The 14438-nt window shown below is 40.7% G+C and overlaps 2 protein-coding genes across 2 annotated transcripts; one reads left to right on the top strand and one right to left on the bottom strand.

Moving 5' to 3' along the window:
* Window positions 1–62: 62 nt before the first annotated feature.
* On the bottom strand, window positions 63–11130 carry skic2 (SKI2 subunit of superkiller complex). Its single transcript, XM_088404715.1, has 29 exons — window positions 11080–11130; window positions 10639–10757; window positions 10435–10556; window positions 10075–10192; window positions 9870–9984; window positions 9699–9773; window positions 9406–9459; window positions 9002–9159; window positions 8598–8753; window positions 8359–8504; window positions 7922–8068; window positions 7761–7845; window positions 7553–7659; window positions 7262–7408; window positions 6678–6774; window positions 6221–6433; window positions 5919–6029; window positions 5591–5702; window positions 5388–5506; window positions 5100–5231; window positions 4726–4863; window positions 4530–4634; window positions 3942–4077; window positions 3598–3724; window positions 3305–3515; window positions 2985–3095; window positions 2411–2629; window positions 1609–1749; window positions 63–1211 (listed from the first exon to the last, which is right to left on the bottom strand). The coding sequence occupies exons 1-29, from the start codon at window positions 11090–11092 to the stop codon at window positions 1011–1013; spliced, it is 3735 nt and encodes a 1244-aa protein (XP_088260841.1). The 5' UTR covers window positions 11093–11130; the 3' UTR covers window positions 63–1010.
* Window positions 11131–11323: 193 nt separating this feature from the next.
* Window positions 11324–14288, top strand: nelfe (negative elongation factor complex member E). The gene is made up of 11 exons (XM_088405346.1): window positions 11324–11391; window positions 11637–11726; window positions 11879–11948; window positions 12028–12173; window positions 12266–12340; window positions 12625–12662; window positions 12731–13083; window positions 13166–13307; window positions 13718–13772; window positions 13867–13969; window positions 14057–14288. The coding sequence occupies exons 2-11, from the start codon at window positions 11652–11654 to the stop codon at window positions 14131–14133; spliced, it is 1134 nt and encodes a 377-aa protein (XP_088261472.1). The 5' UTR covers window positions 11324–11391; window positions 11637–11651; the 3' UTR covers window positions 14134–14288.
* The last annotated feature ends 150 nt before the right edge of the window (window positions 14289–14438 follow it).

Genomic DNA, 14438 nt, shown 5'->3' with positions numbered 1-14438 from the left:
GGCCTTTTTGCTACAGAAATATGTGTGTGTGTGTATGTTTTAAACACAACAATAACACACACTTAAAAATGCAGTCATTTTTATAAAAGTGCAATTATTTACAAAGACAACACAAAGGCAAAAGGAAATGGGATTTTGCAGCACAGTAGCAGATGGTTCCTTCGACATTTGCAAAACACACATTTTTTTTCCCATAGGTGTGGCTGATAAAGCTCAAAGTCAGTTGAGATTTTCAGTTAATTTGTAATTAAACATTTTCAAAGTATTGATCACCAAGAATTAGATGAACTCAACAGAGTGTTTGATGAACTTCAGCTTGCCCCCATTTCCAGTTTGAGAGACAAATCATCATTTTCCTTCCACTTTTCTTCGCCGTGTGAATCACGTAGGAAACACTGACAATCAGTTTGGGGCCATGATGTGATTTTCACTCACAGAAAAGACTATTTCAGTCATTCAGACACCAACGAAGAAGAGTTTCACAACTAACCCCACTGCATTGATGCTATTTGTGCACCCATCTGGCATTTTGCATTGTTTTCTAGGCTTAAATGCAAATTTACTGTGGATCCGGAAAATATTTGCAGAGCTGATGAGCTTGAGAATTACTGCAAAGAAGAATGAGCCGAATTGCCTCGAGATATGTGTGCATAAGCTTGTGACATCCATATTAAAAAAAAGACTTGAGGCCATCATAATTGCCTCAATAAATTGAATCAACAAAATATTAAAAAAAGGCTGTGAATACTTATCATGATGTGATTTTTTGGTTTTCTATTTTTAATAAATTAAAAAATGGTCTAAATAAACTTCTCACAATATGATAATGGGGTGTTGTGTGTAGAATTTTCAGGTTGGTTCAGCGTTGGTCATCTACCGCACACTTTACACAATGAGAGCGGTTTCATGATTTTTTTTCACTTCATGTGTGGGATCGCTGAGATTAAAAAAAAAAGGTGATCATGCATGTCTTGTGCAAACGTGTCTTAAACACGTCCATCACTCATCTCTCAGTGGGTATAGAGGGAGGCGGTAAAGACAATGTCCCTCCGGATGGCGAGGGAGGCCTTCTCCATCTTGTTTCCCAGCACCGAGTCTCCCACGATGCGGGCCGCCTGTCGCACCTCCTTCAGAACCTCGTCCAGACGCTGGATGCAGCGCACTACTGTGCCCTCCTGGACGTCTGTCAGCTGGGCGATCTCTGCAAACGGCTGTGAGACAGAAGAATAATGACGTGAAAATGTAAATAGTACACAAAGTATGAAATCGTGTTTTATAATGTCGACGGTCAACAGCACATTTCGGTGGCGACTTTGCAAAAAAGCCATTGATTTGCAGTCTCCAAAAGTGTCCAATAAAACAACAGAAATGCCTTTTTGTTTCAATAGTCAATAGAGGGGTTGGAACGCTTCTAAATATAGGCTAAGTTGGTGCCTCAAAGTAGCCACTGGTCGTCATGGTAACAAGTCTCCATTCGCATGCAACAGAATGTGCCCCTATTAGCAAGCATTAAATCCGACTCTTCTAACCACATGATGTCATGAAACACAAGAGATTCCCCAACAAGAAACAACGTATCGAAAAAAAAAAATGGAATACAAAACTCACCATGCCTCTGGCCCAGCAGTACACCACCTCCGTTAGGCCAAACTTGAACTGGCCCACAAATTCTTCCGCTGTTTGTGGTAAACCACAATCCCTTTGTAACTCTCCTATACGCTGTGCAACTGACAACACTCGATCAATACCCTGAGTGACAAACAGAAATGAGTTCAAAGCGATGAGTCAACCAAAAGCAAATGTGTGGAAAACACAAGTAAAGCAATTAAACTACAACATGAACAAACTTTTTCTTGCAATACCGTGGCCGTCAAGTCGGATTGATTTACAAATCATCCATCGGATCAATGAATTATGCAATTGTACCTCTGTTGTTTAGTGAGCGTACATGACTCATCTCTTGCTGCTGTGAGAAAGATTATGCTTTTTTTTTTTAAATCCCTTTTGCTGCTTACCTGAGCACAATAAGTAGATACAGAGAAGGGTCATGACTAATTCAAGACCCTATAAAGCACTTTCATGTACCAGGTTAAGCCCTAAACACGAAGAAGCAGTAAAAGGTGCATTTTTACAAAACATGAGTGAATTGCGGGAACACAAGTCAAGCATGATGTTATGAATCATAGCTGCACGTACGGCATACAGTGTTACAGTAGTGAGAAAAGCAAATTAAACCCTTTTATAATGCCGATCATATATATATATATACACACACACACACACACACACACACACACACACACACACACACACTAGCAGTGTTACACAATCAGATATAAGAATAAGTGAGTCACACAAAGCGGAGGCAGTAAACAAGGCACGGTCTCCGCTTCCATCACTTCCGCCTCACCTCTTGTAAAGTGTTGGTAATGTGCGGCTCCACTTGCGTGTTCTGCGTGAAGACCAAACAGGACAGCAGAGCGGCGCTCTCCTCGGGGGCCAGCGGGCTCAGCGCGTTCTCAAACAGCAGCTCGGTCAGCAGCAGCTCGTGGCTGCTGATCTGACAAGCCACGCGGCCTTTGAGCTGCACGGCTCCGCCGCTGTCCACGTACTGAAGCGACTGGAGCACCTGGAACGCGCCGGCGGAAAGAGACAGCTAACTCGTTACCGTGCAAATGCAGCTTCATGACAGACACAACCTTCTGTATTATACTTTACGCTTTAGAAACTAATGGGAGGTAGTGAAGCCCTTAAAGAGGTGTATTACAGCAGCACTAAACTTTGTTTGCCATCTTCAACAGCATACGCTTAATATTCGTCTATAGTTAACTTTACTTTTTTTTTTATGTACAATTAATAACTATAAACACACATTATCCCAATTGCTATAAATTGAAAATTTACATGTGCTCAAGAATTGATGGGATAGGCCTTAGGACACAGTATTGATGGATAGAATTGATTATTCTTATTATTAATCAAACCTTGATTCTCTGATGGTACTCGGGAAGCAGAGATAACGATTGATCTGAGACCAGGAAATGCAGTTTGTCCAGCTCCTCTTGTACACTCATCCTCTCCTTAACTTTAACAAACTGAAACACAAATGCACAAAGTTGATTTTGTTCAATTGAATGAACAAAAACAAGTGAAACAACCCGACCTAATCATCCAAAATATATGGGATACCAAATCAAAGAGCCTGGTTGATTGTTTTTTTCATTGACCGTAGCGCAAACCTATACTCAAATATATAACTGGGTATAATGCACTCTTTGCCACGAAGCCACACAGAAGCACACACCTGCTCCGTGAAGGTCGGTGAATGGATGCAGTTGAATTCTCTCAGGCTTTCCTGCAGCACGCGGAGGCGCATGGAGGCCTCCACCACGTCGACGCTCTTCAGCTGGAGGTCATTGACTGGGTCGAGGGTGGCGATACCGCCTGCGTTGGCTTCAGCCAAACGCAGGAGCTCTTGGGTGGCCGTGGAGATAGCCTGACCGGGTGGTTCGGTCCTGGAGGATAGGATTGTTTATTTTTTTGCAACTATACTGAATGAAATATTCAGATTCTGGAAAAGACAGTTGATTGTCAAACCTAAATCGAGGCTGTTGTCTCTTATGATAGTTATCGATTATTCTGTCGGGAATCACTTTGAGAGTCTTCACTGTGATACCGGTGATGTCTTGTGGCTTTAGTTTTTGCACTGTGTGGCTGCACGGGCCTGGAAAAATACATAAAAGGTCTTGTGTGTTTTTTCAATTGTCAACACGGCGTTATGGACTTTATATTAGTACAACAAACAGGTTACACAAGTGTGAAAGGCAATATATAATCTTATATATGCTTATAGTTAACCTGGAAAGTTCAAAGCACCATTTTCTGGTTCCAGACCTATTTCAGCACATAATAAACATAAAGTTCAAATTTAAATGACCAACCTTCAGGGATAAAGAGCGCTGTATTGTAGAGGTGAGGAAGAACCCGGCTGTCGCCACTGTTTCCTTCTCCTTCCTCATTGCCTTTGTCACATATGACGAGCGTGGTGAAGGTGCGATTTAAAGACTCGCCGGAGACCTGGACAAGAGAAGTAGACATGGAGGGACCATCGGAGCTACGGGCGAGGTTCTTTTCCAGCTTGTCCACAGTGACCTCAGGGAAGTGTAAGGGAGCTTTTTCGTCCAACTGCCAACATGCACCTTAGGTGACATATTGACACCCCAGGTGTGAACTGAAATACTGTCTGCGGCCAAGACCCAGGTAGCAAGCATCCTCTTCCTCTAGCCAAATACATGCAGAGAAGCTCGGCATGTGAGCAATGAGGAAGTCTTACTCGGGTGAATGCTTGGAGAATTGTGCTTGAAAAGCAATGTGACACACACTTAAATATTTAGTTTAAATGACACAAGAAATCATGGTCGTGCTTTAATACGTCAAATTTGATCTTTTTTTTTAAACTTTCTCCCTAAACATTGGCATCCAAGCAAGATGTGGATTTGGGTGTTCATCATAATGCATTTAAAACCTACCTGCAGGATAACACCAAGGGCGTTGAGATGCTGCCTGTTGTTCACCACCACAACTCGGCCTACAGACAGAGCTTTCAACCCCGTGATTGACTCGAGAATTGCACGCTGGAGCCAAAGACAGCAGGTTAGAATGGTGTTAGGGTTGCAGTGATAAAATGCTGTGAGGTTGTGTGGCTTTGCTGCGTGCTTGCAGCACCTGGAGGATGTCTCTTGTGGTTTGTAGCTCTGTCACTGTGTGGTAGTACTGCAGCAAATCGGAAAGCTGGCCCTCATTGGCTACAACGGGCAGAGTGGACAATGTCTCCTTCAGCTGGGCGATCCTCTTTTCATGTGCCTAAAGATGTAAACAATGATAGCAGATGTGAGGATGCTACAATAAATACATTATTTTGATACATTCTGTGCTTGCAAAGTGAGCTCAAAGTCGGTTACAATCTTGCAAGCATGCAAGAGGGGCATCACTTCTAAAAATATGCTCTTTATTTTTCCAAATATTGAGCTAATACGGGAGGGACTTGAACATGGGGGAGAGGGGTCACCATATACAGTAAGATGATGAACCAAGTCTACCTGTGTGTCTCTGTGGCTTTCAGAGAAGCTTCTCCTCATCATATCCGTTACATGGAGAGCCTCAACTCGCAGCAGGTTGAGGATCATAGTGTAAGTCAGTCTGAACTGCGAGTGAAGCGTAGTGGGCTTACCCTGGAAAATGTTTCAAAATTCTCAATTCACATTCATCGTATTGTAATTTGGGGCTCCAATAGCTCCAATATTAGATACTCCCTACATGTTGATTACAGTTTTTTATTTCAACTGAACCAGGATGCTGTAGTATGTAACAAAGCGGGAGAGCCTCACCAGCATCATGACATGCAAATCAGACATCTCGTGAACGCCAGCTTTACAAAGAATGATGACGGTGCCCGTGGCATCAAGACCTCTCCTGCCTGCTCTGCCCGCCATTTGAATATATTCCCCTGAAAAACAGAAAAAAAATGTCAAAACACCTATTTGTGTTCTACGATGACGCTGTTTAACATTCATAGGGCTCAGCAGCATACCAGGCAGCAGATTCCTAAAGCCGGTTCCGTCATGTTTTCGGATGCTGTCGAACACCACAGTCCTGGCGGGCATGTTTACACCCATTGCAAATGTCTCAGTCGCAAACAGCACCTGAAACGATGGCAGATATGATGAATGTATTTTGTAAGGCTGCATGACTAATTGAATTTTAATTGCAATCGCAATATTGGCTGCCACGACAAATTAAGCTGATCCTTGGCGACGTTAACAGTGCAGTCCTAGTATTTTGTAATATAAAACCAAAACATAAAATAACACCAAATAATTATATTAAAAAAAAAAAAAAGTTAAAGATGCAAGATTCACCTTCACAAGACCTCTTGAGAAAAGCATTTCAATAACCTCCTTCAAGATGGGCAGAATTCCACTATGATGGACTGCTACTCCTCTCTTCAACAGGTCCCTCATGAGCACAATCTGAGCACATTTTTCAGAAAAAAAAAAGGAAATACTTTGTGTTTTTTTTTTTGATGAATTATTTATCATGTACAATTAATACCCTTAAACCCGCATTTTGCTAATTGCTGTTGCCTGGAAACGCCATTAAATGACATTGTGCTCTAGGTTTTTGTTCAACACATAAAACTATATTTTTCCTCATCTGCTACCTGAGGCAGCTGTCTGTCGCCCCCCCTTAGGCGACTCAGGCTCTTTTGGAAGAACGAGTGGATCTCGGCCTTCTCGATGGAAGTGGTCATGTCCATGGAGTCCAGCGAACGGGCGTTCTCGTCGCAGCGAGTGCGAGAGAAGGTGAAAGCCACCACGGGAGTCTGCTGCCGGTGGGACAGGAAGTGCAAGAGGGTGAGCCACACCGCTCGATCCTAAAATGGAGATAAAGGTGAACACAAATAAGAAGAAATAAGCAAATCAAAAAAGCAAGTTTGGCAAAGCTTTTTGACTGTTACAGGGTTAGTAATTAATGTAGCGAGAAAAGGCATCAATAAGGAGTGCCATCAACATCAAACAACATCAAATACATTTTTTTTTTTTAAATGGGCAGAGAAACGGTTTGCACAGCTCTGGTTTTATCATGAAAATTAAAAAAAAAGTAGTAGTAGTAGTTACTTGACTGGCTGTGGTGTTCTGAGATGGACCTTTGGTGCCAAAAGATTGGGCATATTTGCTGGTACGTTCCTTCTTGGCATCCACGGCTGCGTAGTAGCTGAAAACACAGAGCGTGCCTTATTTGAAACATCTTTCCCTGCTATAAAAATGTATGAACATTTATGACCGTGATTCTAAACCTAAATATGCAGAGGTATCTCTAGGCAATTTTTTAGTCACTGTAACACAGTTTAGCAATAAGTTGCACCATGTTCTGATTCATTTGCTCTTAATTTGAAATGAAAAATGTACTGCCCGTCACGTCATTCAGCGCCAAATATTTTTTATACAATTCTTTATCTTAATATTTAAAAAAAACCTTTAAATGAGTACCTGGGATTTCATGTCTGCACTTTATAAAGACGATAAATGCGTCTTTGGAATTGAATGTGTTCAAATAATGAATTTACATTTACTGATACTTGCAGAAACCCTGTTAAAATATTATATATCCACTGGAGTGCCTTTCCTATACCTCCAGGGGTACTTGTTTTTGAGAACCACTGTCCGAAGAGTTCTACTGATAAGAAGACAAAAGGAGGTACCCTTTGGTGAGGAAGTTTCCTGTAGCATCCACCAGTAGGAACATTTCTTTCTGGGTCTTTGTGTTGTTTCCAGTGTACAAATAATGCTCCAAAGGTACGGGCCTCTTGAGTGTGCTGATCACATAAATGTGCTTCTTCTTAATGCGTCTGGAAAGTTTGGCAGTCAAAATGTCACATTTTTACTGTGCATTTAGTGTTTTCAAAAGGCTACTCCAAGTCAATGGTGTAGCACGACAATGATGAGCTCTCTAATACTACGTCTTGTGGCTGCTGTAAACGTGAAGCGCCTACCCGATCCACTCGCTAAACTCCAGAGCGTTTGGCACGGTGGCACTCAAGAGAATGATGCTGACGTGATCAGGCAACATAATGAGAACCTCTTCCCACACCACCCCTCTCTGTGCAAGTCAAGAGAAAAAAAAAAGAAAAACAAGAAGTATTAAACACGGATATTTTCTTTAAATAGAGTTTGGGGATGTGGTTGTGTGAATCTCCTAACCTCTGCGTCATTAATATAATGAACCTCATCAAATATGACCCACTCCAAGTCTCTGATGACCTCTGAACCGTTGTAGAGCATCGACCTGAAAGTAAAGAGAAACTTGTCGTTTTTCGGTTCGAAAAACTACTCTTAAGGTAACCTAAAAATTTGAAGGATACCTCAGGATCTCAGTGGTCATGATGAGACACGAAGATTCAGGACTGAGCTGGACATCACCCGTGAGGAGACCCACGTCACCAAAGGTGGTCTTGAAGTCTCTGAACTTCTGATTGGACAAAGCCTTAATTGGGGAAGTGTAGATGGTCCTGTTATAAAACACAAACGCCCAAATATTAGATGTTATTTATCAGCCCAGTGAACTCCTTTTGAACTAGTAGTGGCTGATCCTGCTAAAACAAAACAGCAAAGTAATCCATTTTTTTTTTATTTTGGTGACCACGCCCTCTACTGGTAAAGACAAGAACATCCTGTATGACTAAGATATTGCACATTACGGTTGTCTTTCCTCTCTTTTTAGACAAACCAAGCAGTTTTTACAAATAACAAGATGACTGCTCAGAAAAACGTGAATTTTACCTTAGTTGCAAATACCCACCTTGTCATGTGTTTCTGTGAGAGTGCGATGGCGTATTCAGCCACTACTGTTTTACCAGCTGACGTGTGCGCCGCTACAAACACAGAATCATGGGCCTCCAGTCGTAATATGGCTTGTTTCTGGAATACATCTAGCTCAAATGGCCACTACACAAGCAGATAGAGAGCAAAAATCCCATAACAGTATATGCCAATAAAAGATGGAACTTGGAAACACTGATGACCTGAGCATAGCAATACCTTAAAAGCTGGATGTGGAATACGTTTGTGGAAATCCTCACAAGGTGAACTTATGTCAACAGGAATGGCCCATTTCTTGGTTTCTTCTGGCTTCTCACTCTGGTTTGATTTGCTACCTTTTCCCTTGCTGGAGTGAGAGGGTGATGACACAGCATCCTGTTAGGGGAGAGATATGATCAAGCGCATATAAGACAACAGCATATTAAATCATATTTTTAAGGGGATCAGATGAATAAAGTCATACAAATACTTTTTTAAAATTCAAAATGTATTGCAATTGCTACAAATATACTTATGAATATACAACAATGATCTGTACCATCGACAAGTGACATATGGTATAAAATGCTGTAGTTCATTTGTCAAAAATGCTAACAATAAAGATAACAGATGAAATACAGTACTTTGATGCCCAAATCTTCAAGGCTGTTCGTCCTTGGAAGTTTGGCGGGCTCTTTCAGTCCTTGGCCTTCCTCCTTTGATTCTACCTCCAAGTCGGCGACGTCATCGGACGTTGACAGCAATGACATGAGGTTGACCTCAGGTTTTGCTACTTTCGCTTCTTCAAATTGCACATTGAAAAAGAAAGTTATGAAAAATTTTGTGTTTGCATGTTGCAAAATACAGTTAAAACAGCAATATATTGCAAACATGCTGTCTCCAAGAAGTGAGAAACCTCCAAGCAGCAAAATTGTATTGGTGAATTGATGCAAGATATGTTGACAGTTTCCTATTTTTTTAAAATATTTTCTTGGCAAGGTACCATGTAATAGATTGTTTTGACTTAAACCAAGGGATGTCAACATACCTCTGTCCCTGAAGTCCATTCCAGCTTTAAAACCAGGAGGAACTTGGAGCAAATCTGTCGGTGAAAAAAAAAAAAAAAGACTTAAATATCAGCAATCTTGGAATTACAGTACGCTTTGTTTTGTTCTGTTCAACATTCCTAGTAATGACGAATGAAAAGATGATGATTTGTTCAAGGTTCTAATTCCCTAGTTGTACCATATTTTTTTTTTGTAAATGTGGGGCTAAATTTGACAACGACTTTCAAGGGTCCACTGTATTTTCACATCGCTGGAAAACAAATTTAAATCTCACCATTCTCGAAGTCTACGTCCTGTTCCAGATCTGACTTATTCTTGATTTGGTCGAGAGTAAGTTCCTCCATACCTCCTATGGAAAGGTAGCGGGGGTAAAATTGTGGTAAATACACCTGCACTTATTTAGGGGTTTGCTTTTATTCAAAACATAACAGTGTATTTATTTCACCAGGCAGGAAAGGGTAGTTTGTGTTGCTTCCTCGAAGGCTCTCGGAAGGAGGCCCAGGTTTGCGTTGTAGTGACAGCGAGTTCTTTGATGAAAGGCCAGTGTTCTCCAGTAACACCTAAATGCAGGTCATACAAATAATAGGTTCCCATCAGCTTTCAAATGACCATGAAAGCAGTACAACAGGAGTGAGAATATAATACAGTACCTCTGTGAAATCCAGCAGCATCCCTGTAGTTGGATCTCTGATGACAGAGAGACCAGTATTAAGTGGAGATGAATTGCAGTGGAGCAAGGAGTCAACATTCACATTTCTTTGTGTCACTCTGGAAGAGAGAACAATACGGAACAGGTTTGAATAATCATATATATACCAGTTGTATTTATATCAAGTATGTATCAAGTATCAAGAATGTATTGCATAAATTACTTATTTGTTTCTCGCTTGCTTTTTGAATATGGGAGAAGGTGGACTACCTAGTGAAAGCCCATGCAAGCACTGGAAGTGGACTGATATCATTAGATGTCAAATAAAGTAGGAACTATCACCTCCTAAAGGAATACGCACTTGAGAAACTTTTGGAAGGCAAAGTCAGTGTCATGTAAAGGAAGCCAGCCTGGATCCTGTAAAAATGTTTTCTTTACTTCGGCCTCCAGGCTCAGGCTGGTGGGAGGAAGTCCGTTGGGGAGCTGATGGGGAAAATATATGACATGATACTGAAGAAACCTGTTGAGTTGGTAGTGACTCTCCAGACCCACCACCAATACTGACCGTGGTCTGCGGAGGGAAAGGCAAGCCTGGGGAGGGATGTGTGATGAGTTCAAACCTGCCAGAGCATCCCATCTCCAGCAAGGACAGAGGAAGGTCCATAGGGCCCGGAGGGGGCACAGCTAAGAGAGGCAGAAATAAACAAACACACGCCAGTTTACACACAAGCAATTGGATGCACCATTACAATCTAAATACACTGAATGAAATAAAATGCTCCTTATGTCGGAAAACACAGATAGACTCAAAATTGCTGAATTCATAATGTAAATGTTTTGAACATAAAGCGATGGTGCTGCTAAATAAAGCAATGATTGAAAGTGGTTGTCCAAATGAGCTACTCATACACAAGTATCGGAAGTGAGGTTGTTTATATTAAAGCAGATTTATTTTCTAACGTTCGATTATTTGTCAGAAAAGGTTAGACTTTTGGCATAAACTTACTTATTCTGTCCATATTCTCTATCAATGCTGCTGAGTTGTCGCATTTGGTTGCCTCGGAAGTAGCTTGCTTGACAAACGGAAGTGGCTTGAAAACAGAGCCGGATAAGAACATTTTAAAAGTACGATTGTCGTCTCAAAAGTACTAGAATATCAATGAAACGTATTTTATGGTTTGACAATTGTAATGGGAAATTTTTAACAAGATAGATACGATTGAGATAATTTATTATTATTGTTATTTGTTTTGCAAGACGCCATTATTCTTACGTCATATTCACGCGACTGTATTTTGTTCGTCGCTCCGTGAATTTGGTGAGTAGACGATTCAGATTATTGTAGATTTTGTTTAACTCCATGTAAAGACAGCGCTAGAATGACAAATCAAGAGAAGTGTTAACGTTTTAAATATTTTAAGTAACGTACAATTATTTTTTGTGCAGATCTTGTTGTCACCGAGCCAATATATTTCTGGGTTGTTGGATTACTATCTTCTCTTAATTGTTCGTACTGCTCAATTGAATAATGATAATCCTTTGTTTTTCTTTTGTTCAATGAAGCTACTTACTTCCACCATGGTTGCGTTTCCATCTTCGCTAACGGAGGAAGAAGAGGCTTTGCAAAAGAAGTATGCAAAACTCAAGAAAAAGGTGAAGAGGATCGCATCTTTCTACAATATCCTTACACACATCATTTATATTTAAATTTGCTATAAAGATTTTTAATCGCTCCTCTGGTTAGTGGATGTTGTGTTTATGTTTTTCACAGATGAGTCTTTATTAACCTTTTCTTTGTGTTTCAGAAAAAAGCCCTGCTTGCTCTTAAGAAGCAGAATACAACCAACCAAACAAACACAAGTGGATTAAAACGAAGTAGGTGAATTTTAGTCATTTCCTCACCACAAGATGTGGCTTTAAGCTTCTTTGTTATTTCTGCATGACTCGATCACAGCACTGTCAGACCAGCCAGTTGTTGACACGGCAACAGCTACGGAGCAAGCAAAGATGCTGATCAAGTCAGGGGCCATCAGCGCCATTAAATCGGAGAACAAGAACTCCGGTTTTAAACGTTCTCGTATGCTGGAGATTAAACTCAAGGTAAAACGTCCTTCTGTTTGCATCTCAATAACACATTCTTGTCTCCTGTTGGTATGTTAATTTTTTTTAACCTTTTTTTTTCCACATTACAGGACCCCGAAAAGGGCCCAGTTCCAGCCTTCTTACCATTCCAAAGGAGTGTTTCTACGGATGAAGAACAACCTGATGTAATATTCATTGTTAACCATGATTCCCCCTCTTAATGTGAAAAAAAAAAATCATTTATCAATGTTGCACATTTGTTTTTGTTTTTTTGCACACGCATGAAAATGAGTGTCAGAGGCAAAATATTTAAACTGTGTGTGACAAGTGTCATTATAAGTCAAGTTATACTTATCTGGTCTTGAGTGGACAATCCCTAATGAAACAGACACATTTTTGACTGATGCCCTAGAAAAATCTTCTATTATGACTACAGTCTTGATATACTGTATATCTTTTGTTTTTCTAGTCTGGAAGGAGATCCCACAGGAAGTCACTATATGAGAGGTAGGATCGCATCTTGTTGAAAACTTTGTTGGTGATTTGCTGGTTTCAAATACTCTGTTTTCCCACAGTTTTGTCAGTTCAAGTGACAGATACCGTGATGAAGATGATGGGGGAGGAAGCCGAGAGATGGACAGAGACCGGGACCGAGATAGAGAGCGAGAACGTGACAGGGAGCGTGACCGTGACAGAGAACGGGACAGAGAGCGTGACCGTGAGCGGGATCGAGAAAGGGAGAGAGACCGAGAATGGGACAGGGATCGGGAACGTGACAGGGATCGTGAACGTGACAGGGATCGAGAACGTGACAGGTTGAGGGAGCGAGATAGAGAAAAGGACAGAGAGAGAGACCGGAGCAGAGACCGAAGCAGTGAGATGGATCGGGACCGTGATGTAGACAAAGACCGCGATGGGACATTCAGACGTAAGTAACCATTCTCTGTTTATTACTGTGTCCTGTTAAAAATTTTTTAAAAAAGGCTCATTTAATTTGTAAATTCGTCCAGGGTCAGATTCATATCCTGAGCGCAGAGTGAGAAAAGGGAATACGGTGTATGTTTATGGCTCGGGGCTTTCTGAAGACAGCATGCGCTCCGCATTCTCCCAACATGGCAACATCATCGATCTCTCCATGGACAACCCACGCAAGTAGGGAATACTATGTGCATATCTCAACTATGGCCCGACTGAGTAATCGTTTAATTGGTCAGGCCTTTCAAAAATCATCTTCATGTAACCTATCCATTTACAGCTTTTGTACACAAGTAGCTTGGGCATCATACTACACATAAATCTATATCATAACCAAAAAGCAAATTGAATTTTAATAGAATAATCTGCTTATGGTTGATTCCCACTGAAATATATAGAGGAAAAGTTTTATTCATTATACATTTTTTGAAATTCATTGGCCCGTTAATCTGTAATTATGTTTTATGCCATACAATTCTATACGTATCAGTTAAGCAGCCCTCACCTTAACATCTAATGCTTTTTTTAAAAAAACAAACAAAACCAAAACATTTTCTTACTACCACCATGACTGTTTTGATTTCTAGCTGTGCATTTATAACATTTGAGAAGATGGAGTCTGCAGACCAGGCAGTAGCTGAGGTTGGTAGAGGATGACTTCCTTCAACATAGTGCACAGAAAATATTTTGTAAATACTATGTTTTTTCTAATATCAAACTGGTTTCTCATCTTCAGCTGAATGGGAGCACAGTAGGAGACGTTCACATCAAAGTCAGCATTGCTAGGAAGCAACCCATGTTGGATGCCGCCACTGGCAAGTCTGTGTGGGCTTCTCTTGGTAAACACTCACTTGTTCGCCTTCTCTTTTCGATTCCTTTTCATCTACGTTTGGATTAATCTGCATATTCGCATGTCTAATTTACAGCTGTGCACAACAGCACCAAAGGCTCTTACAGGGACAAGAGGAACCAGGTCGTGTACAGTGAAGATTTCCTGGAATGAAAAAAAAAAAAGTTTTTTCATTTGGTTTCTATCTTTGCCTTTAAACTTTTTTCTCATCACTACCCGTTGACCATCAATGAATGATGGATTAATTTTTCTTATTTGATTTTTTTTTTTGGTCAAAAAAAACATCCATAAATTTGTGTTTACCTTCATACGTGATGTGTGGTTATTGCCAGTACCAATGGCAAAACTGCAGCTGTGATGTCATTTTCAGTTGACAGGAAGTGGCAAAATAGCCACACTGAGATGGATGAGTAAGTGGTAGATTTTTGCTGCTTAATTCATATTGTGCACAATTTTAA

The sequence above is a fragment of the Hippichthys cyanospilos genome, chromosome 21 (genome assembly GCF_059441005.1).
Source record: "Hippichthys cyanospilos isolate Australia breed blue-spotted pipefish chromosome 21, RoL_Hcya_1.0, whole genome shotgun sequence".
NCBI lineage: Eukaryota > Metazoa > Chordata > Actinopteri > Syngnathiformes > Syngnathidae > Hippichthys > Hippichthys cyanospilos.
Note: the sequence above shows the minus strand (reverse complement) of the source record. Positions and strands in the feature narration are given on the sequence as shown.